At 40.6% G+C, this 23,099-nt stretch overlaps 1 protein-coding gene across 1 annotated transcript in view; it reads left to right on the forward strand.

Annotated features, from left to right (window-relative positions):
• Positions 1-23,099, forward strand: part of EPHA10 (EPH receptor A10) — an 861,867-nt gene that overhangs the window by 762,112 nt on the left and 76,656 nt on the right. The window contains exon 10 of the mRNA XM_089688795.1: positions 12,971-13,096. Coding sequence (XP_089544921.1) covers positions 12,971-13,096 — 126 coding nt within the window. The remainder of the gene's footprint in view (positions 1-12,970; positions 13,097-23,099) is intronic.

Below are 23,099 nucleotides of genomic sequence, written 5' to 3' on the forward strand. Positions count from 1 at the left end.
TCCCTCATAACTCTCAAAAATAGGAGAGCACTGCACCCCTTGTTGGAAGTGCTTAGAGAGAAAGGGTATGCCTATCGCTGGAAGTTTCCATTTGCTTTAAATGTTAATTATAACGGCAAACCACTTTTACTTTGCACACTTGCTGACTTGCCATCCTTTTGTGAGACACTTCAGCTGCCACTCATTGAGTTACCTGAGTGGTATATGGAGTTCTGACTCCCAACAGCATTGAACAGTCGTCCAACTACTCCACCTGACTCAATCAATCAATCAATTTACCAAGAAGAATAAACTATGGCAGCATCAGGGACTAACACCTGCAAGCCTTTCCTTCCATTCCAAATCACCCAAGACGTCGAGAATCAGGGACTCATTCTGAACTGTATTTGACCTTACCTTGGGTCCTATTCACTGCTTCTGTAAGGGCTTGCATCCCCTTGCATGTTCTCTGACATTTTGATACCGTATTTTCCGGCGTATAAGATGACTTTTTACCCCTTGAAAATCTTCTCAAAAGTCGGGGGTCGTCTTATACTCCGGTAACGGCATGCTGACACTTTCTAGGGGGGCGGCGGCAGCGGCGCCGCCCCCCCTTCCAACAGAAGGGAAACTAAGTACAGGGGTGGGCAGGGGCTGCTGTCTCTTACCTGGCTCCGGTCCCACGACGATCCGGTCCAGGAAGCGCGGCTGCTCCTTCCTTCGGTTCGTCCACTGGATGTTCGCGCGGCTGCTCGGCTCCGCCTCCTCACCGGTGATTGGCCGCCAGAACTGTAGCCCAGGAAAGGCACACAGGCGGCCAATCACCGGCGAGGAGGCGGAGCTGAGCGGCCCCGCGAAATTTGAGTGGAGATGCAGGTAAGTGTTGCGTGCTTAGGTGCTGCTGCAACCACATATGCTGACTGCAGCAGCACCGTACTGGAACAGGGGTCAGCAAGTGTCAGTGGGAGGAATAGTGCCCCATCGTTGGTGTCACTGATACCAATGATGCGGCATTATTCCTCCCACTGACACCAACGATGGGGCACTTTTCCTCGCCCCCACTGACACCAACGATGGGGAACTATTCCTCCCCCCCACTGACACCAACGATTGGGCACTATTCCTCCCCCCCCCACTGACACCAATGATGGGGCACTATTCCACCCCCCACTGACACCAATGATGGGATACTATCCCCCCCCACTGACACCAACGATGGGGCACTACCCCCCCCCCACTGACACCAATGATGGGATACTATTCCTACCACTGACACCAAAGATGGGGCACTATTCCACTGACACCAATGATGGGGTGCTATTCCCCCCAATGATACTAATGATGGGGCACTATTCCTGCCACTGATACCAATGATGGGGCACTATGCCTCTCACTGACACCAATGATGGGGCACTATTCCTCCCACTGACACCAATGATGGGGCACTATTCCTCCCACTGATACCAATGATGGGGCACTATTCCTGCCACTAATACCAATGATGGAGCACTATTCCTCCCACTGACACCGATGATGGGGCACTATTCCTCCCACTGATACCAATGATGGGGCACTATTCCTCCCACTGATACCAATAATGGGGCACTATTCCTCCCACTGACACCAGTGATGGGGCACTATTCCTCCCACTGTTTTGCATTGGAAGAGGGGTAGTCTTATACGGCGAGTATAGCCCAAACACTACATTTTAAACAGAAAAAGTAGGGGGTCGTCTTATACACCCAGTCGTCTTATACACCGGAAAATACGGTACTTTGACCTTGCCCTTGCCAGAGGAGTTAGACACATTAACTGTAGTGCTACTTGGGACATCACTAGAAGTGGTTGGGGGGGTTGGAACATGTGAGGGGGAGGGTTTTTTTTTCTTTTTCTTCTTCTCTTCGGTATGTCTGTCTTGCTGAGCTGTGCTGTCCTGCACCTGTATGGTACACAGATGGCGCAACTTTTTGATTTGCCTCCTGCTCTGTCTATTTGGTGGTCTAGGCCACTTATTTTCTTAGGCTGCTGCAAAAGGTTATAACTGTTTTCCACAGGTGATATACGCTGTATGGTACATATATGCAATTTCATTTAGCTCAATCTACGCTGTGGAAGGCTTCACTCATGTGATTGCCTGCTTTGTATTTAAGGGAGTGGGGGGGGGGGGCGAATGAGAGGGGAGACTCCCTTCTCTTTTTCCCCTTCTTTCCCCCCATGGAGTTACCTATCAGAGGTTGTTGCTATATAGTTCCTCAGTCTGTCTGATACTAGTCTAAGATGGTTTGCATGCCGCTGTTCGGGAGCCATTATAACGGGTTTTTTCAAATGCTAGTTTTGCCATTTTCTGGGAAGACTTAGGGTTCACTTTTCTTTTTTTCAGTTGATAATTCTTTTACTGCTTGGGGAAAACTGAAACCTTAGTTTCTCCCATGCACTCCACCAGTAGTAATTGTATCTGCTTGTTACTATTTACTACATTGACACTATAACTACATCGATAGGCGTTGTTTTTTTACTCTGGTCTATACACTTGATATTGGGTTACTGTGACTGCTCACTCTGATCTTCCTGTCTCCTTCACTACCCTCATCCGTTTCTCTCTCTCCCCCTTTTTTTCCTTTTTTTTTTTTTTTTTCTTTCTTTGTTTCTCTTCTCTTTAGGAGTATTGGTCATCCATATTCGAAAGTCTCTGTGTATTGTTAATGTGAGGAGACCTAACTCTCAGCATTAAATTACGCAGTTATAACATAGTGGTCTTATCATTCATACGATCTTTAAGTGAATATGGCATTCTCTGTGTTAGGGAAAAAAAACACCATTGTATCCTTCAACTGTAAGGGACGGAATATCCCTGAAAAAAGAGTAGCTCTGCTTTGTGAACTTTTGAAAGCGGGCCCTCAAGTAGTTTTCTTACAGGAAACTCACTTTCGCCATATTAATAAATTGATACACAATCATTTTACCCAGGTTTTTCATGCTACCAACAAAACTTCTAAAACTAAGGGAGTTTCTATCCCAGTAAACCAAGCAGCGTAGTTCTCCCTGACTCAACAGTTGACAAATCCAGGTGGAAGATATCTATTTCTTAAAGGCAGTTTAGCGGATTGCCCAGTCACATTGACGAATGTATATTTCCCGAATAATTTGCATGTTTCTTTTTGCAAAACCATAGTAGATGAGTTGAAATGCTTCTCCTCGGGTTGTATTATCTTAGGTGGAGATTTTAATGTACTGCTGGATCCACTGATAGATAACTTCACTGGCACTTCTAGTGTACGATTTAGGGTTCTTAAGAGAATTAAAACCTTGCTACGCCTGCTAACACTGGTTGATACGTGGAGAATGTTACATCCTGAGGATAAGGATTACACCTCCTACTTGGCCCCACATAACAAATACTCCTGTATAGATTATGTTTTTTTGACACAGCGTGATTTACCGGACTTACAGGCAGCTAATATTGTGATCCAGTCTACTTCGAATCATGCCCCTATTTCCATAATTCTGACCCCAGTTATACCACAATCCAGGAAAACCTGTATATGGCGTTTGAACCCCACTTTGCTGATGGACTTAGAGACCCAGCAGCATATACTGGGGGAGCTCTCTGACTTTTTCTCTGTGAACTCCATGGTAGATGTTGCACCCCTGATGATCTGGGAAGCGCAAAAATGCACATTAAGGGGTGAATTTATAAAATTAGGCGCATGCGTAAGAGAGAAAGAATGACAGATTGTAGATATATCTAATACAATTGCATCCCTTGAAGCACAACACAAATACTCATTGGCAACCCAGGTGGCGACAGAACTTAAAGATGTGCATAAAGTTCTTCAACAACTTTTGGATGTGACTGCAAAACATATCTTGTTTTTTTGAAAATACATTTATTATGAATATAGAGACAAAAGTGGCAAATTTCTTGACAGGGCCTTAAAAAACATTCAGTTGGCTAACAATATTCATGGCATTAGAAATAAAGAGGGTAATCTGGAGCATACCACGGAACGTATCGCTAAACAATTTCAAGAATTCTATTCACATTTATATAACCTTCCAGTACAGCACAAACCTTCTGGCTTACAGGGCTCTAGGGAACATATTCTCAAAGGACACTTACTTAATAGTAAAATGCCTTCCCTGACTGCTGAGGAGATTGCAGATTTGGAGCAACCTATATCTGAGGAAGAATTATTACTGGCTATTAAAGCACTGAAGTCGGGCAAAAGTCCAGGTCCTGATGGATTCACAGCCCAATATTATAAAACTTTTCAGCAAATTTTGAAGGCGCCTCTTCTACAGGCTTTCAACACCCTCAGCGAATCCCAGACTATCCCCAACTCATTCTTCTCAGCACACATTACAGTAATCCCGAAACCAGACAAGGATGTGACTGATTGCAGGAGCTATAGGCCAATCTCATGTCTAAATATAGACTTAAAATTGTTAGCAAACATCTTAGCCAATCGTCTTCGACCCCTCTTGTCTAAACTAATATGCCCTGAGCAAGTAGGTTTTATACCTGGCAGGGAAGCAAGAGATAATGTAATGAAGGCTGTAAATTTGGTGCAAAAGATTGGAGTATGGATACAGTCAAGGGTCTTCTCCTGTCTACTGAAGCGGAGAAGGCCTTCGACAGAGTGGCCTGGGACTATATGTTTCCTACTTGTAGACACATTGGCCTGGACTCTAAAATGATCTCCTGGATTTCCTCTATTTATTGCAGTCCGTTCGCTCAAATTAAGATTAATGGCTCGCTTTTGGAACCGGTAGTTTATATCTAATGGTACTAGACAAGACTGCCCACTATTGCCTTTGCTTTTTTTTTAACATTGGAACCCTTTATATGCATGGTGAATCTTAATCCTTCTATTTGTGGCCATGTAATTCAGAAGAGAGAGTTCAAAGTAGCAGCATATGCTGATGACCTTCTTTTTTTTTTAACTAGACCCCACACGTCCATTCCTAATCTACTGGCTATTTTTCATGATTTTGGGTATATCTCTAATTTAAAAAATAAATTACCACAAATCTGAGGCTTTGAATATCTCACTCCCATCTCAAAAACTAATTGAAATTGAACTCCTCTGCCATTTCAAATGAGAAGTTAAGGCTTTAAAATATCTTGTAATGTGGATTACGAGTCATGCCAGTAAACTGTTTGAATGTAACTTCTTGACCCTGTTAACTTCTGTGGAATGAAACCTTAAATAATGGACAGTTAAAAATTTCTCCTGGTTTGGGAGAGCCTCCATCATAAAAATGAATATCCTACCAGGCATATAATATATGGTGCATGCTCTACCCCATCTGGGTATCTTACAGTTTGTTTTAAACTCTTCAGGCTTTTCAAGCTAAATTTGTGTGGGCCTTTAAGAAACCACGTATTGTCTTTCATTTGATGACTAAACCAAAATCTACTGGAGTTATTGGACTTCCAAAGTTGAAAGTATTACCATGCGGTTCACATGGCCAGAATAATGGACTGGAATTGCCACTCGGGTTTGAAAGATTGGGTCAATTTAGAATGATCTTTTTCATCTGTCCCACTGAAATTTGCCCCATGGATTCCATTGGTGAAATGTCCTAGGCCGCTTCTTTACCATCCATTCATAGGAGCTACATTACAAACCTTTCACTATATTATCTCACGTACTGACCTCTCCACATTACCCAGTCCTCTCACCCCTCTAATTAGCAATCCAGATTTTATACCGGAAGTGGAACATAAATTTCTTCCAACTGCGACGCTGGATACGCCTCTTTTAGCCACCCACTGCTTCCAAAAAGGTATACTTCAATCCAGGGCCTCAATGATGATGGGCTTGAGGATGGAAGTGTTTCCATTATGGACTTATCTGCAGATTTGTAGTTATCTCACATCATAGACAAACATATCACTTTAACAGGTTGTTGATGCCATTCAAATATGTTTGTTTGAAAGGCAAGGATGTTAGTAAAACTACTTCTTTCTCTTACTCCTGGTTACAACAGGGTCATGATCTAACCTCAGATAGATTTAAGGCACAATGGACGAAAGCATTGCACACTGATACCTCAGATCAACAATGGCTTAGAGCCTGCATACTAACACATAAATGCTCCCTGATATCTAGAATTCAGGAAACTTCGTATAAGATCCTGACCCAATGGTATATGACTCCTGATAAGTTAAGACGCCTTTTCCCCTCTACCTCTGCTACTTGCTGGAGGTGTACCCAGGCCCATGGGACAATGTTCCGTATAAGGTGGGAATGCCCATTGAACAATACTGGACAAAGGTTAAGAACATTATAGTTCAAATTACTGATACACAAATCGATCTTACTCCCGAATATTTTCTTCTGCAACTTGACCGCTAACCTTTGAAAAAGTATAAACACTCTCTCGTGACACACATGCTGAATGCTGCGAAAGCAGTGATCCCAGTACATTGGAAAGCCTGCTCTGTACCTTTGATTAGGGACTGGATTTTAAAGATAGATTACATTTATGAGATGGAATGGTCTATTGCCGTGGTACATGACCTTAACCCCAGATTTCATGAGACGTGTACACAATGGTCCATGTTTCAATTACCTGTAGATTATTCGGCTATTTTGTGGAGATGACTAAGATAATATCCTATTGTAGCTATATATCCACACGTGGCTGTACTGGTTGACCAATTACTCCTTGCTAATTCCCCCTACCTCTCTGTTTGATTTCTCTTAATTCCCCCTCCTTTTTTTTGTCTTTCTTTCTTTCTCCTCACTCTTTCTTCTATGGTGATCTCTTATGATTGTAGTCTTGCTTATTTACCAAGTTATCATACTGAGCAATTTATTTGTATTGTTCTCTTACTACTTGATTCTTCACACTTATGACTGTAACGTTCTTTGCCATTAATGGTCAAATATCCATAGGCATTGCTGATTTTATGCTGTGCTACATGGCTTGATACTTTCACCTGAATTTATGATATCTTATTTTTAATAATAATGTATAAGGGTTGTACAAATGTATGTAATTACTAATATTTGCATTATTCAGTTAGAGTGATTTATTACACTGTCAGCTCAGATATATGTCGACCCATTTACTATCTGATTGGTAGGAAATATTGATCTGACTATTGCCATGTTGTATTCTGTTTGTTTTTCTCAATAAATTTCTCTATGGGCAAAAAAAAAAGTATAATGAGTTGTATGTTGTATATATAGTAATTTTTAGCAGGGGTTTCCTGTGACTGGAAAGCTATTTCAAGGGTTCCTCTGTGTTGAAAAAGTTGAGAAAGGCTACCTTAGATGAAAGAATGCAATGGTGTATTTATATCTTTGCATGGTTTCCTGGTTATCCATGCTGTAATTTCTCAAAAAAGCATACAATTGGGAAGATTTTTTAAAATTAACTTAATTATGGTAAATTGTATCTCTAGGCAAAACATTTTTTTTTAGTTTTTTTTTCCCATTTTTGGTAGAGTAGAGAAAGGTTAGATACTCTGTTGGGTTTTTATTTCTGTCTTTGTTCTCACTGGGGAGATTCGCCCCTCTATTTGTACTGTAGGCCTTTGTCACTAAGAAAGAAAGTGGGAAAATAAAAAAATGTTTTCAGAACAAGAGGTGAGGTAAAATCTTCCAATGGTGACACTGGTTTCAAGGACAACTGTCTAAGTGGGAAATTCCCCCATTTTGGGAGAGTTTCTGTTTCATCTCTGATACAAAAGGTGAAGTGAAATTTGCCTAACACAGACAGCAAAAAAAAAAAAATACCCATCAGGGTTTTAAGCCTTCCCTACTCAAGCCAATGGTGAAACAAATGTGTCTATACATACTGTACACTTCCACCTTTTGTAGGGAAAGCAGCAAAGATGGCCACACTGTTCACCTAAGGCCTGTATAATGGGCATAATATAAAAAAAAGCGGAATTGGGTAATATTAGTGGATATTCTTATGACTAAAAATGCAGTGAGCTCACCTGAAGCTGTAGGGAAGCATATGCTATAAATTTAGCATCTGGATAAATGGAAATAAAATTCACTGTTCGTAATTGCAGAATACGTCCCACATTCTTTTATTATCTCCCAGATACAACAGTGTGTTGTCGGCATATAAAGATATTATTTCAGTTACATGACCTACTTGGATAACTTTATAGCTTCAAATGCCCTAATTTGGACTGGTAGGGGATCCAAGTCAAGTTAAAAAAGAATTACAGAAAATAAGCAGAGATTTGAAAAGAATATTTGCCCCAATTTTACTTTTGCTTAGGTAGTTTCCTATAGCTGTCCAAACCACTTTAGGATCATTTTTAGGCTAACACGACAGAGCTTTTCCCAAAAATTTCCCTGCCATTGGAGTAAAATGCTTTGCATGCATCAAGGGAAGAAGAGACTGGTACAGAGAATATCATTGTTAATGTGAGAGATTTGTGAACAGGTTGTATAGGTTTATGTACATGCCATTCATGGCATGATTCCTATTTGACTAAGATGCGCAATCAATTTGATGACCTAATTAAGTCTGTTTTTTGGCTATAACTTTGCCATCTGTATTAGGTAATAATATAGGTCTACATGATATGGACAGAATAGGATCTTTCCTAGCTTTATTAATAAAGACTATAAAGGTCTATCTCATTAATTCAGATAGATTATCTGTCTTCAGGGCAGTGGAATATAGTTGCTTTGGCCTAATTATGAGCACTTCTCCTTACTGTTTATCAGAAAGTAATCTAGTCCATGTGTCTTTCTGATCACCATTGATTTTACTACTTTCTGGAAACACTTCACAGTGTGAGGTGCCTACAGATATTATCAGTTACATCTCCCTTGGAGCTCTTAAAGTGGAACTACACTGCATCTAAAAACCAAAATCCAAAAACACTATTTAATTCATTTTTAATATTTAAAGCAAACTCACACAATCCATCTATGTCTACATGCTTTCTTTTGCTGAGAAATCACTTTAAAAACACCCCCAGCACTTCTGGCCATGTCCATCTTAAGTAAGAGTAGATGATTAATGTAGCATTATTTCCTGAATCCATCTGCTCTTAGCTCAGTCATGCAGACAGGAGGGTGTGCTTAGTTGAGAAAACCCCTCCTTCCCCCCTGAAGACTCCTGGGATGTATAACATCATTTGCCTAGGCCTGGAAACCAGCAAGTAACTGCATAAATAAAAAAAACACTTTAAAACAAGTAAATATAATACACATTCCTATCTATTTACTAATGCTAGCAGCATTAGGATTAAAAATAGTCATTATTGATTGAGAGAGTAAAGTTCCACTTTAAAGAGAATCTTCAGGCTTATCTTAAAAATCACACCAAAAGAACCTGTATGAGAAATGTTTAGTAATAGCAATCTACAAACAGATATTTATAGATTATTATTATTTTTATACAGGATTTATATAGCGCCAACAGTTTGCTCAGCACCAGGGGTGGACTGACAACTCATGGGGCCCCCGGGCAATAGGGGATCGTGGGGCCCCTGTGTCCTTGCCCAAACTCAAAAAAGCCTATGAAAAAGGTACCAGGGGCATCTCATGGGGCCCCCTACTGATCCCGGGCCCTCGGGCAGTGCCCCGAGTTTCCGAATAGTCAGTTCGCCCCTGCTCAGCGCTTTACAATATAATGGGGGACAATACAGCAACAATACAGTTCAATACAAGGGGGTTAGGAGGGCCATGCTCCTTGGAGCTTACAATCTAAGAGGGAGGGCTAGAGGTACAAAAGGCAGTAACTATGGGGGGTGGACTGGTAGGAGGAGTAGAAGATTCCATTATTAGCTGAGGGCAGGATAGGCTTCCCTGAAGAGATAGGTTTGCAGAGATTGCCTAAAAGTGAGCAGAGTAGGCGATAGTCTGATAAATGGGGTAGAGAGTTCCAGAGGCTCTGGAGAAGTCCTGGGGATAGGCATGGGAGGAGGAGACAAGGGAGCTAGAGAACAGGAGGTCATGCGAGGAGCAGAGAGTACGGTTTGGGTGATATTTGGAGAAAAGATTGGTGATGTAATTTGTGGCAGAGTTAAAAATGGCTTTATATGTTATTGTTAATGTTTTGAAATTTATCCGTTGGGCAATGGGAAGCCAGTGGAGGGATTGGCAGAGAGGTGTGGCAGATATGGAACGGTTAGTAAGGTGGATGAGTCTGGCAGCAGCATTCATGATAGACTGAAGAGGGGATAGCCTGCGATGAGGTAGGCCAATGAGCAGGGAGTTACAATAGTCAGGGTGAAAGCTAACAAGGGAGTGAATAAGTTGCTTAGTAGTTTTCGAGGTTAAGAACAGGCATATCTTGGAGATGTTGCAGAGCTGATGTCTACAAGATTTGGAAAGTGATTGGATTTGGGGCTGAAAGGACAGATGGGAGTCTAGGATTACACCTAGCACCCTGGCATGAGGGGAGGGACTGATGGTTGTGTTATTGATCTTGATGGATAAGTCAGGGGAGGGAGGGGAGGGAATACTAAGAGCTCAGTTTTGGAAAGATTGAGTTTGAGGAAGTGGAGTGACATCTATGCCGATATGTCACTTAGTAGGTTAGTACTGCGAGAGGAGACTGAAGTGAGGAGCAGAAAGATAGATTTGTGTGTCATCAGCATAGAGATGGTACTTAAAGCCATGGGAGTTTATCAAGTGACCAAGGGAGGAGTTGTAGATGGAGAAGAGTAGGGATCCAAGAACAGAACCTTGAGGGACCCCTACAGAAAGAGGGAGTGGAGAGTGAAGTTATAGGTAATGCTGAAGGAGTGCTGGGATAGGTAGGAGGAGAACCAGGAGAGAGCAGAGTCTTGGAGGCCAAGAGAGTGGAGTTTTTTGAGGAGGAGGGGATGGTCAACAGTAGCAAAAGCCGCAGAGAGGTCAAGTAGGAAGAGTACGGAGTAATGGCTATAGGTTTTAGCAGTTAGTAGATCATTAGTGAGTTTTAGTAGGGCAGTTTCAGTGGAGTGGAGTGAGCAAAAGCCAGATTGTAAAGGGTCAAGAAGGTTGTTGTCAGTGAGGTAGGAGCTCATGCAATTGTAGACTAAACATTCTAAGAGTTTAGAGGAAAACGGGAACAGGGAGATGGCTCTTAAGCTGTTTAGGTTGGTGGGGTCCAGGTAGGGCTTTTTAAGTATGGGAGTGATGTGTGCATGCTTTAGAGGGGTGGGGAAGGCACCATTAGAGAGGGAGAGATTGAAGATGTGAGTGAGGGCGCATAGGATAGAAGAAGAGGGTCACTGTAGTATTTGTGAGGGGACAGGATCCAGGGGGCAGGTAGTTAGACGGGCTTCTGAGAAAACCTTAGTGACCTCTTCAGTAGTAGCAAGGTCAAAAGAGGAAAGTGTTGAGGGAGGTTTAGTATAGGTAATCACAGGCTTTGTATTCTGTGTACATTTTATGTTCTTTTTCTCCCCATCCTTCCTTTCTGCCTAGTGCTCCCAGAGCAAGCAGCTTGCTATGAAGACACTCAAGCAGGTTTGCTCCCAAGCAGATTGTCCATGCACACACAGAGCTGAAGCTCAGCCCACCCCCTATCTCTCATTGGCTCACTTGCTGTGATTGACAGCAGTAGCCAATGTCTCCCACTGCTGTCTCAGTCAATAGGGAGGAAGAATCCCTAGAGAGCCAAGGCTCTTGTGCACATCTCTGGACCTTGATGGGACTCAGTTAAGTATTGGGGGGGCTGAGGGGGTTGATGTACACAGAAGTTTTTTTTTTTCACAAAGAATTTTATTAGGAGAATTTAAGCAGTACATACATGAAATGTAGCCCAAATTTACACAATGTAAGCACAGGCATCAACTTGAAAGTACAACAGGTACAAATTGAGGTATTTTGCATACACATTACTGGATTGATGGGGCTTCGCCCCTACAGAAAGGGAGGGGAGGGTGGTGGGGCGGGGTAGGGAACAAACCTGGAAGGGGGTTGAGGGGGGAGAGGCATGGCTTGGTTAGGGGATCAATCAATTCCTTGAAAAGTGGATAAAAAAAGGGGGGGTGATGAGGGTTAGATGGGTATAGATGGGGGGAGGAGGGGTGGGTAAGGGAGAGAGGCCGAGTGGCCATCTCTTACTTCTACTCCCAGGCCATGGGGGAGGTGATGGGTACCCCAGCTGCTGGAGAGTAGTAGTTCGTGGAGTAGAGGGGGGGAAATATGAACAGAGCGGGGTCTAAAGCTCAGGTTTCTCTTCTAGCATGGTGTGATGTAGGGCAAGGTTGATATAAAGGGAGAAAGGTAGTCCAATGATGTGGGATGATTCAAGAGTTGGGGGGGGTTAATCAGATGGGCAAATTCTGCTGTCATCTGGAAATGAATCCAGCATGCCCATTTGCCCAAGAATTTTGTAGGGAAATCACAAGCTATGTAAATTAGTTCTTCCATTTCAGCCAGCTTGTGGATTTGTTAGAGCCATTCTTTGATGAAAGGGAGACGTGTTGAACCCAAATAACACACAGAGCTGCAGCTTGGCCCCACCCTCTATCTCTCATTGGCTCACTGGCTGTGATTGACAGCAGTAGGAGCCAATGTCTCAGCCAATAGGGAAGGATAGTACCCAGAGAGCCAAGGCTCTCATGCACATCTCTGGATCTCAGTGGAGCTCAGGTAAGTTTTTTTTTTTTGGGGGGGGGGAGCTGAGGGGGTTGCTGCACACAGAAGATTTTTTACCTTCATTCATAGAATGCATGAAGGTAAAAAAAAATCTTGAGCCTTTATGATCACTTTAATCAAAAAGGAAAAAAAACCTCAGGATTACCTTGGCTTCCTATATTGTGTACTGGATTACATAGACTATGCACTTTCACAGCCAAATCAAAGAAGCAGGTTCAAACTTGTACTGAACATTTTGTCTGTTTGAAAATAACTTCATTTTTTGTAGTGACAGTTTAATATATCAGGCTATGGTAATCTGAACCTTTATCCTTGGGTAACAATATAAACCTTTCTAAAACTGTATGTAGAATATGTCTATTATTGTCATCCATTATTCATGCTATTTTTCTTTCAAATTCTGATTGCAGTTAAAATACCAACAAGAAGAACTTACATAGATCCAGACACATGTGAAGACCCAATGCAAGCTGTTCACCTATTTGCAAAAGAATTGGATAACTCCAGCATAAAAATAGAAAGAATCCTTGGTACAGGTATGTTCAAGCATGAAATAAACACTGAATACACTAATACCTATTACCTGCTCAACAAGACAAAAGGGCTGATTTGGCATTATTTGTATAATTTGATGTTTGAGACATGAATAACTGTATGTTGTTATCAGGAAAAGATAATAACATTTACAGGAGATTAAGTGGTGGGAGGGCTGCCATACTTAGTGGCACTATCTTAATTCTGAATAATTCTTAAGACTGATATTCTTACTCTAAAATCAAAATTCTGACTCCAGTTACATACTTTTACCTACATTTTACTTAAATTTTATTTTTTTTCTCTGCAACTGTAGTAACATCACATATCTGTAATAAAGTATGTCCTACATTGTACAGGCAGATGGATCCTGGATAAATCATCACTGCAGGGATGCCTGTCTTCCTGTTGATGAATGTACGGCATGCAGTAAAAAGCTATGGGCTCTCAGCAGAGCTGCTGTGAAAAAGTTCCTCATAAGGACCTACCCCATCCTCTCTGCACCTCCATTGAGAAACATTATTTCATTGCTTTTACTGTCTGTAACATTATCTGTGAATGTGGGGGAGCATCCTGTCACTCTCATACTTTCCCTCATTCACAAATTGTGCTACAGGCAGGAAAAGCAAAGAAAGAACTTTTATCAATGATGAGGGGGGGGGACAGCTCTTTGTCAGGAACTTTTTTCACAGCAGCTCAGCCAGGTGCCTGAAGCTATTAACTTCCTGCAAGCCTGTGGTTTAGCCATAGGAAGAGGATAGAGCACCCTGAGAGAAAATTAGGGTTAAGGCTAAGTTATGGTCTGAACCTTGGCTATTTGGACATGCTGATGAATGGTTGAACATATCCATTATCCATTTGGTAAGAGCCAAGTGTCATGTATATTGGCAGTATTACTACTGCTAATATACATATTCTTAAGCCTGTCAGTAGTTATTAAAGTGGAACTACACTTTATCTGAGCTCCACAAACCAAACATGCTATTTAATTTATTTTAAATATTCAACGCAAACTCACCCATCTGTTCATGTCTACATGTTTTATTTTACTGAGAAATAATTTAGAACCCCCCCCCAAGCATTAACAACTAGCAATGTCACCAGCCAAATTCACTTACATGGCCCTAATCTCCAGTCATGTGAGTGATTAAGCAAGGATAGATAAAAAAAATGTGGGGAATTCCCCATAATTCATTCTAGGATCTTCAGGTCTGATTCTATACCAGACCCTTTGATGTACATTGTGGGACATTTTTTGTTAAAATACTTGACAAAAACTCTATTTTTTATAAGTTATAATGTTGCACTTGAAGCATTATTAAAATCGATAGCATAGCCAAACCATTTATTTTGTCTGGTGCATGTCTCCCAGAACAATGTCCAATACCCCATGAAATTTGTTTGGCAATTCCTTATGCAATAGCCTAGAAAATGGCAAGAATTGTTTTTACGTTCTTGCTTTCTAACAGCTTTCAATACCTTATCTACTGACCCAAATCCGTCACATCAAGCACACAGCACAGTGAACCCAAAAAAAGGTTAAGATGAGACCTCTGTTTCTAATTACAGGCCTATTTCCCTACTTAACGTGGACATCAAAATGTACGCCAAAATTCTTGCTAATAGTCTTCTTTCTCTACTCCCGACACTTATCTCACTGGACCAGGTTGGGTTTGTCCCAGATAGAGAAGGCCAAGACAACACAATCAAAGACCTGAACCTGCATCACCTGCTAATGACACAATATCAAAAAGTCTTCTTTTTGTCTCTGGATGCCGAGAAGGCATTCAACAGTGTGGCCTGGGACTACCTGGATGTGGTCCTCCATGTCATTGGACTTTTATCTCAGATGTGTGCTTTTATTTGCTAGCTACCATAAACCAAGTGCAAGAGTGCAGGTAAACGGCCACCTGTCGAGTACCTTTGAGCTCAGCAACGGTACTAGGCAGGGCTTCCCCCTTTCTCCCCTTCTATTTGTCTTGTCACTAGAGCCATTCTTACGCGGACTTTGACACAATCCAAATATTAAAGGAATACAGGTTAAAGATCAGGTCTATAAAATCACGGCCTTTGAGGACGATATGTTATTCTTTCTAACAGAACCGCACATTACCCTACCTAATTTATTCAGAGATTTAGAACACTTCCAGCGTCTGTCAAATCTGAAAATAAACTACTCTAAATCAAGGGCTCTTAATATTTCTCTAACTTCTGAGCAAGTATTACTTTGTAAATCTAACTTTCCCTTTAGATGGTCAGAGTATGCCATTATATATCTGGGCATACAAATTCCATCTAAGTTATCTGAATTGTATACTAGGAATTATCTCCCGGCACTGATTAATATGTGTAAGGACTTTCAGAATTACAAATCTGCAAATGTCCTGGTTTGGGACACTTCTTAAAATGATAATACTCCCAAACTTTCTTTATCTGATGAAGACAGTATTCATTTACCTACTTACGTCCTTCTTTACCGCCTATGGATTATGTTGCTCAAAATTTATTTGTCAAAGTAAACCGCCCAGAATGAAATATGCCCGGTTAACTTTACCAAAGACAATGGAAGTCATCAGCCTTCCCGACCTCAGTCGTTACCATAAGACCTGTCTATTAACCCGCATGGTTGACTGAAGACTGAACCATGCACACTGAAGTAAAGCGCTGGATCTCTTTGAGTTAACATGTGCCCCCCCTCTTACAAATTTACCTTGGCTCCTTCCCAACATATGCCTTTGGCAGCAAAAACACACCCCTTGATTGGCCCCACTTTAGAAGCATACAGCAGTGCTTGTAGAACATATGCCATGACATCCCATCCTGGCCCTTTGCTTTCTTTACATATCAATCCCGCTGTTCCCCCTAGTTTTACACCTATCTTCTTATCTTCCATATGGCCCTATAGGGACGTTCAAGCTTGCCACTTCTTTAAACAAGGCAAACCTCTCTCTAATGGAAATTAATGCCTTACTTACCCCGCACACGATAACATTAAGGACATATCTCCATATCAGGCATTTCCTTATTTCTCATAGAGCTATTGACCAATGAACAAGACCACTAAACCCAAGTGAAGCTCTATGCCACAGACCCCTACCCTAAAGACATTTGATTTCTCACCTATATTCTTCACTGTTTGGGGAACAATCAGCCTTTTCTAGCTCCTCCTGTATAGCTTGGGAGCAAGACTTTGGGATATCGCTGAAGGAAGAGGAATGGGTGTTGGTTTGTATGAGAGTTCATAAAGGATCCATGAACATAGCTACACAAGAGTGTGGCTACAAGAACCTCACTCGCTGGTATAGGACTCCAACCCTTCTCCATAAGTTTTCTCCAGCAATCCCCAATACGTGTTGGTGTTGTGGGCAAGAATGCTGCATGTCTGGTGGTCATGCTCCAAACTTCATGAGATCACTTCAATGGTTTCTGCTGAAAATCTTACATTCTCCCCAGCACAATACATCTTGCACTATAACTCTGCTCCCACATGTAACTACTGTAAAGTCCTGGCAATGTTTATGATGAAATTCAGCAAGACATTGTGTCCGTCCTGTGCCATTGGTGTTCAGCTATTAAAGAATGGTTTCAGAGGTTGACCTTGATAGAAGAAATGAAATAATTGATACGTATTTCACAGGTAATATTTCAAAACATACCTCTTCTTGATATTGCTGGGCTCACTTTAAGACAACCCAACATTATCAGGATTTTTGTCAATAGAGAAATTCTTGAAGTACCGGTACGAAGTGGTACTCTATCTGTCCTTGATGAGACAGTGATATTAGGCAAGCTTTACCTCCTTGGGGCAGATCCTGACCAATATGTTGGGGTGGGGGCAGGTCAGCAAAAATGTACTTTACTCCTTCCTCTTCAATCACTCTCCCTTTTTTCTTTTTTTTCCCTGTCCCTCTATATTTATCACTATTTCATAAGTTCTGCTGTCTACTTAGCAACCAGTTAATAAGCAATCTGATTATGTTTATCCGTGGTCACTGATATTGTTTATTTAGCATTTGGCTTTGCTTTGTGCTAGTACATTAGCTATGGGCCACTAAGGGTTTATGGACCCCGGAAGATATATGTATGAAAGGGTACCCACTTTTTGACTTCCCTGTCTTTTCACCCTTTGCAACTAACGAGTGTGTGTAACTCATTATTTGACTTTATGTATATTCATGTTGTACATCTTTTTTTTTTAAATTGTTTTTAACAGTCAGCACCCATTGACTTTAATGTTCTTTGGATGTGATATGTGAACTTTAGTCATGTTTGGCAAACCTTGCTCAAGCCAAACCAGATAAGTTTGGCTCATCACTAGAGAAGGATCCTCCAGGATCCAGGTGCCTGCATAACGTGGGGCATACTTTTTTTTAATTAATTGCTGTAACCAAAGCTGTAGAGTAAAAAAAAAAATCAGGTAAACTCCAGCTTTAAGCTGACTTACCTAATATCTATGTATAGATATGAGAGGGTTTTCATTAAGTCTGTATGTTTATGAATTTGTTGAAAAAAGTTATGGAGATTTTATATAATTGTAACATGTTATGTTCTGCATTAATGATGGTTTACTGTTATTTTAGAAATAAATATTATTCAGTTGTTATTATTGAAAGTCCAATCAAAAGACTAATATGTATCTGATCCCACATTATTTGCTCAGTTTATTGCAGAATGGCAATAAGAATCTGTGATCTCAGCATAGATACATTTGGTGTATATTAGTTCTCCGGCACATAGTGTTGGGTTATGCTTTTCTACAAATGCAGCTGAAGGAAAACACATATATTCTAGTGCCTCCATTACTCCATTCTGATCACATAGAGAGGGACTGCTGCAATGTTCTGAGGTGTGACGCACAAGTCTGAAATATAGCAGACCACAAGTGGGTGAATAAAAGGAGAAAACTTCATTAAAAATCAGGCTGCACTGTGTAAAAAATAAAGAAATATATGAACTCCATCTCAACTGCATTCCCTGTTATAACGTGCAGTGGAGCAGAATTAGTGTAGAACAGACATTAGTTGCTAAAGTGACCATGAGCTTGTACTAAACTAGACCAGTGTCATTAATTTAATGGCGTGGAGTTTAAATTAACTACACTAGTAGAACAAAAGGGTTAAAGGGTAACTACAGTATTTCAGAAAGGACACAATTTCAGTTATTATTGTTCATATAACAGAGTTTTATTTTTCATATTTTCACAAAATAATTTTGATACATGTGCAATGTGTCCATTTGTTGCCTAACTATATCAGGAAAGTGCAATTACTGTATCACTCTTGCTGAATGACTGATAACTGATTACACCAAGAGGTTGTGTTTGCAATTTATCTAGACAGACCGATAGGCCTTTATAGAGTGGTAGGAGCAGTAAAGAACAGTCACTGTGAAGCAATAATGAACAAGTTTTATACAAAATGTGCTAACAAGGCTATCCCTATGTACAAATATCATTTATAACAAAAAATATATGCAAAAACATTTTATTAAAAAAATTAACACACAGCAATAAGATTTTTATAAACTAAATTTGTGACATAGTTTTAAACATAGATGCAAGTTGAAGCAATGAAGTCCTTAAAACATTTTTATTATTAGGACAACTCATACAGCTTGAGCCAGTACTACATCCAAAGGTGTGGCTACCTGGTTCCTATTGGGGATAGCTTTCATAGCAAGAACTCACCTCAAAATACATGCTAGGTGGCAAAGCCTTTGGCTACAGTACTGGTTTAAGTTATATTACCTATCTTGAGAATAAAAATGCTTTACAGATTTTGCTGCTTCAACATACACCCATTTTAAACAACCTGGTTGTATATGATGTCAGAAAGGGAATAAACAAGAAAGTTAAAAGTTGTACAAACATTCAGAGCCCAACGCACCTCTGATGCATGCATTAAAAAAATCACTTAAAGTGATAATAAACCCAGGAGCCTGCATTCATTATATCTGGTCTCCCACAGTACACATGACATGGAAATGCAATTATTTTAGTAAATATAAACTGCTAAATACCTTTTTTCATCAGCAGTTAGAGCAGTCTTGTGACTTTAGCAGAGCACTGATTAAAGCTTGTAGGAGGAGATTTCTTTCTGCTCTGGGAGGATGTGAAACCTCTGACCCTTTGTCTGGACAGCACTGATTGGCCCTGTGCTGATCACATGCACCCACCAAAGTAAAAAAAAAAAAAATATCTCTAGCAATACACACCAAACTGAGCATGTGCATGTAACCACAGGCTCAGTCTGTATCAGGTGGCCATTTCAATAAGAGGAGGGGCAGAGAAAAAAGGATCAAACAGCCTTTTTACACAATGCAGAGGATTAACCCCTTAGGTTCCACATATAACAAGCATACTTTACTACATATACAGACTGATTTTACTGTTGTGGGTTTAGTAACATTTTAACTACTGTTAACTTTATGGCCTGTTCTCACTTTCATGTTTTAATGCAAACACTGCAAAGCAAATCTGCAGATGTGTCATAGAAAACAATGTTATTAAATAAGGCTGGTAAATAAGGCTGCTTCAGATGTATGTGGTGTAGTGCACCTTGAAAAATGAGGCATGTCTGTTTCTTTATGTATTTTCATGTGATGTGATGCCCAACAGAATAATAATAATTTATGTAAATGCAATAAAACAGATTTTAAAAACATAATAAAAGATGGACAAAAGGGAAAACGAATTTATGTGAATCTGGCCTAAAGGCTCATTCACATCATGTGTATTGATCTGTGTTGATCTGCAATAATTAATGCAGGATTAATGCAAAGAAATTAAGAAAACAATTGTTTACTACTCTGTGCTCTTTCATACCATACAAATGTGTTGGTGTGCATGGCATAAATTTGCAGTGTGTATGAAATTTTATGCAATGCAACGTAAGACAATGTGCGGCACAATGTGCTGCTGTGCATCAATTTGAATAAAGTGTTTTTTGTTCATTTTCAATAAAGTTAAAATAAAAAAACTTTGACTTTGCTATGAAGGAATATTTTACATCTCTAGGTATAGCTGCATCAAGTCTGCATCATTGAATTTGGACTCAAGGCACCAATATAATGGTTATTATGTGTGAGATTGTCCTATAGAAGAACGTTTTTCCTGTAGTAGCAGCTGTGCATGCTTACTTTTCATGACACCATATACAGAAGGAGATCACCAGGCTTTGGCAGCCGAATGCTTGAAACACCGCCAAGAGCTTTACAGACATGTTTACACTGGATCAAGCATAGTTCATGTTATAATTATTCCATTTACAAATATACAGCTCCTTACATAATTTCAACATCTGTGGATTGCAATTTGATGATTTTACACCTCTATACTCAGGAATTCAAGGGATGATACCTGGATGCTAACGAATGTCAAATAGTGTCTTTACATGTGGGCTTTTCATGATCGTAATTGTGTATGGCCATATTTCTATAATAAAAACTGGCAGTGCATAATATTGGGGTTATATAAGATACATAATTGTTTATGATTTATCCACTTATATAAGCCATCTGACATATTTGCCAGGTCAGACTGATAGCATTGTGGTGACAAATGCAGGACACAGAGGCCTACTACAGTATTCTTGTAACTGGGTTTTGTAGGGTTTTTTTTTTAAACAATATTTATTGAATTTTATACACTTGGTACATGCATATCTTGACATACAACCCTGTAAACCATTTTTTTTTCATGACAGTGGTGAGTACAAAAGTCAGTACAACTTCTGTAATGGAAATAAAAGACAGTATCCGATGTTACAACAAAGCAGTAGAACATAAGCCAAATTCCAAGAAATAATTTTTTTTTATAAACAATTCCCTAGGAACGGAAGTTTGGTTATGCAGGCCTGAACAATAATGACTCTATCAAAAAGACAATTGAGAAAGAGTGTCATATGGGCTAAGAAACATAAGGAGGAGCATGGGTTCTATTATGTGACTGGGAAATATAGAGCTGTGGGGTGGGGCTACAAGAGGAGTTGGATAATCGTAGTTTTCCCAGTGTATTGGTGAGTTGAGCTTTGAGATACAAAACTGAATATTGAAAAGGTTCCATATGGGTGGCCAGTTTTGCAGGAGTAAAAGAGTGTTCCATAAAGTGCCGTCATCTAGAAAGGAAGCGGCGTGCAGATTTAAAATTCTGGGTAATGGTGTCCAGTTTCTCCAGATTAAATAAGGCAGTTAGTGCCTGTATTATCATTTTAAGCTGTGGATGGTTTGGCTGTGTCCAAGCTTGCATGAGTGTTCTGCGAGCTACCAGCAAGCAAATATGAATCCACTGAGGAAGTGCAGTAGAACTTGTCGACATCGCATGATCTTGATAATTGAATAGGGAGAATAGGGTCTTTGGTGAGAGAGATGTTATACAGATGATTAATTTAACGATGAACTTGGTCCCAAAAGGTGGAAACTCAAGCACATTCCCAAAGGTGATGAAACAGAGTAGGTCGAGTCTGGTCACACCAAGGACATGCATGGGGGGAGTGACAGCTGGATTCGCTGAAAAAGGATAGTAAGCTCTGTGGATGATTTTAAATTGAGTTTCCTCCCATGTTTCACAGAGCATGAGTGAAGCGATTTTCCGGTATCCTGACAATATTTTATCTGGAGCATCGTCAGTAGGCAGTATGGGAGTCCATGGCTTAAAAGGAGTAAGATGGTATTTTGCAGACTGGTGTGAGATTAGATGGGAGTTAATTGCCGAGATGGAATAGTTATCCTGACGTAGTAGAATTTCTATAAAGGAGCACTGGAAAGCATCTTGTTTTGAAGAATAGCACATCCATAGGAAGGTCACCAGCTGGTGGTAGTGAAGATATGACATCCCTGTAGGCAGTATTTGGCAGCTAGTACTGAAAAGGGCTGGAAGGTACATTTGGTGTCATCAAATATAGATATGACTTTAGTAAGTGCACTATGAGACCAGTGGGTAAATGCTGCATGCTCACTCGCTGGAGTGAACACAGGGTTTCCAAGAATAGGCAGATGGGAGGATATCCTTGGTGGTAGGCCAAGTAGTTTCCGCATTTCCCTCCAGGCCAGTACTGTGTCTCTAATCAGTATATTTGAACTGAGGGATTGAGGCAAGGTCTTGAGGTTAGAGTGCAGAATGGCTGGAAGGTGTAGCCGGAGACACCAGGACCTCTTCTATTGAGTAGTTCAAATAACATAACTTCCCAGTAATCCAATCAAGACTCTGATGAAGGAGGCAGGTTAGGTTGTAAAATCTAATATTCAGCAGACCTGCACCCCCCTCAGTCTTTGGGAGACTAAGCTTTTGTAATGCAATATGTGGTTTTTTATGCTGCCACAGAAAGGTCTGTAGAGCCCTATAGATCTTCTGAACATCAGAATGTTTTAACAGAAGAGGGAGTGTTTGCAAAGGATAGAGCAATCTTGCAAAAAAAAAAACATTTTGTAAAGATGACATCCCCCAAAGAGGGAAAGGGGAAGAGTCATCCAAACCTCCAGTTCCTGTACAATCTTGTTAATTAAAGGAGGGTAATTTAGGTAATAGAGATGATGGTTCTCTGCCTATGCGGATGCTCAAATACGTAATGGATTAGGTATCTATACCAAAGGGAGAGGATGAACACTTTGATGTAGTAGCATTCAAAGGAAGTACTTCGCTCTTATCAAAATTGATTCTAAGGCCAGAGCATTTATGAAAGGTTGCAAACAGGTCTTGAAGTAGTTGCAAGTCTTTGGGTGGATCCGAGGAAAACCGTAATATATCATCTGCAAAGAGAGCTGAGTAGAGCGTAAGTTCACCAATCGAGACACCACTAACCCCCCATGTCAATTTGACCTGTCTGGATAAAGGTTCAAGGGTGATATTAAAAAGCAGAAGGGAGAGTGAGCAGCCCTGCCTAGTGCCTTTGGTCAAAGGAATGCTCGAGGAAATAAAGTCAGGTGTGACTAGTCTAGCCATGGGCGAGCAGTACATGTGTCGTATGAAAGTCCAAAATAGGGCCTGAAAAACCAAGCCTCCTCATAACC

The sequence above is a fragment of the Staurois parvus genome, unplaced genomic scaffold (assembly GCF_062004578.1).
Source record: "Staurois parvus isolate SC_StPar_1 unplaced genomic scaffold, SC_StPar_1.0 ptg000454l, whole genome shotgun sequence".
Classification (NCBI taxonomy): Eukaryota; Metazoa; Chordata; class Amphibia; order Anura; family Ranidae; genus Staurois; species Staurois parvus.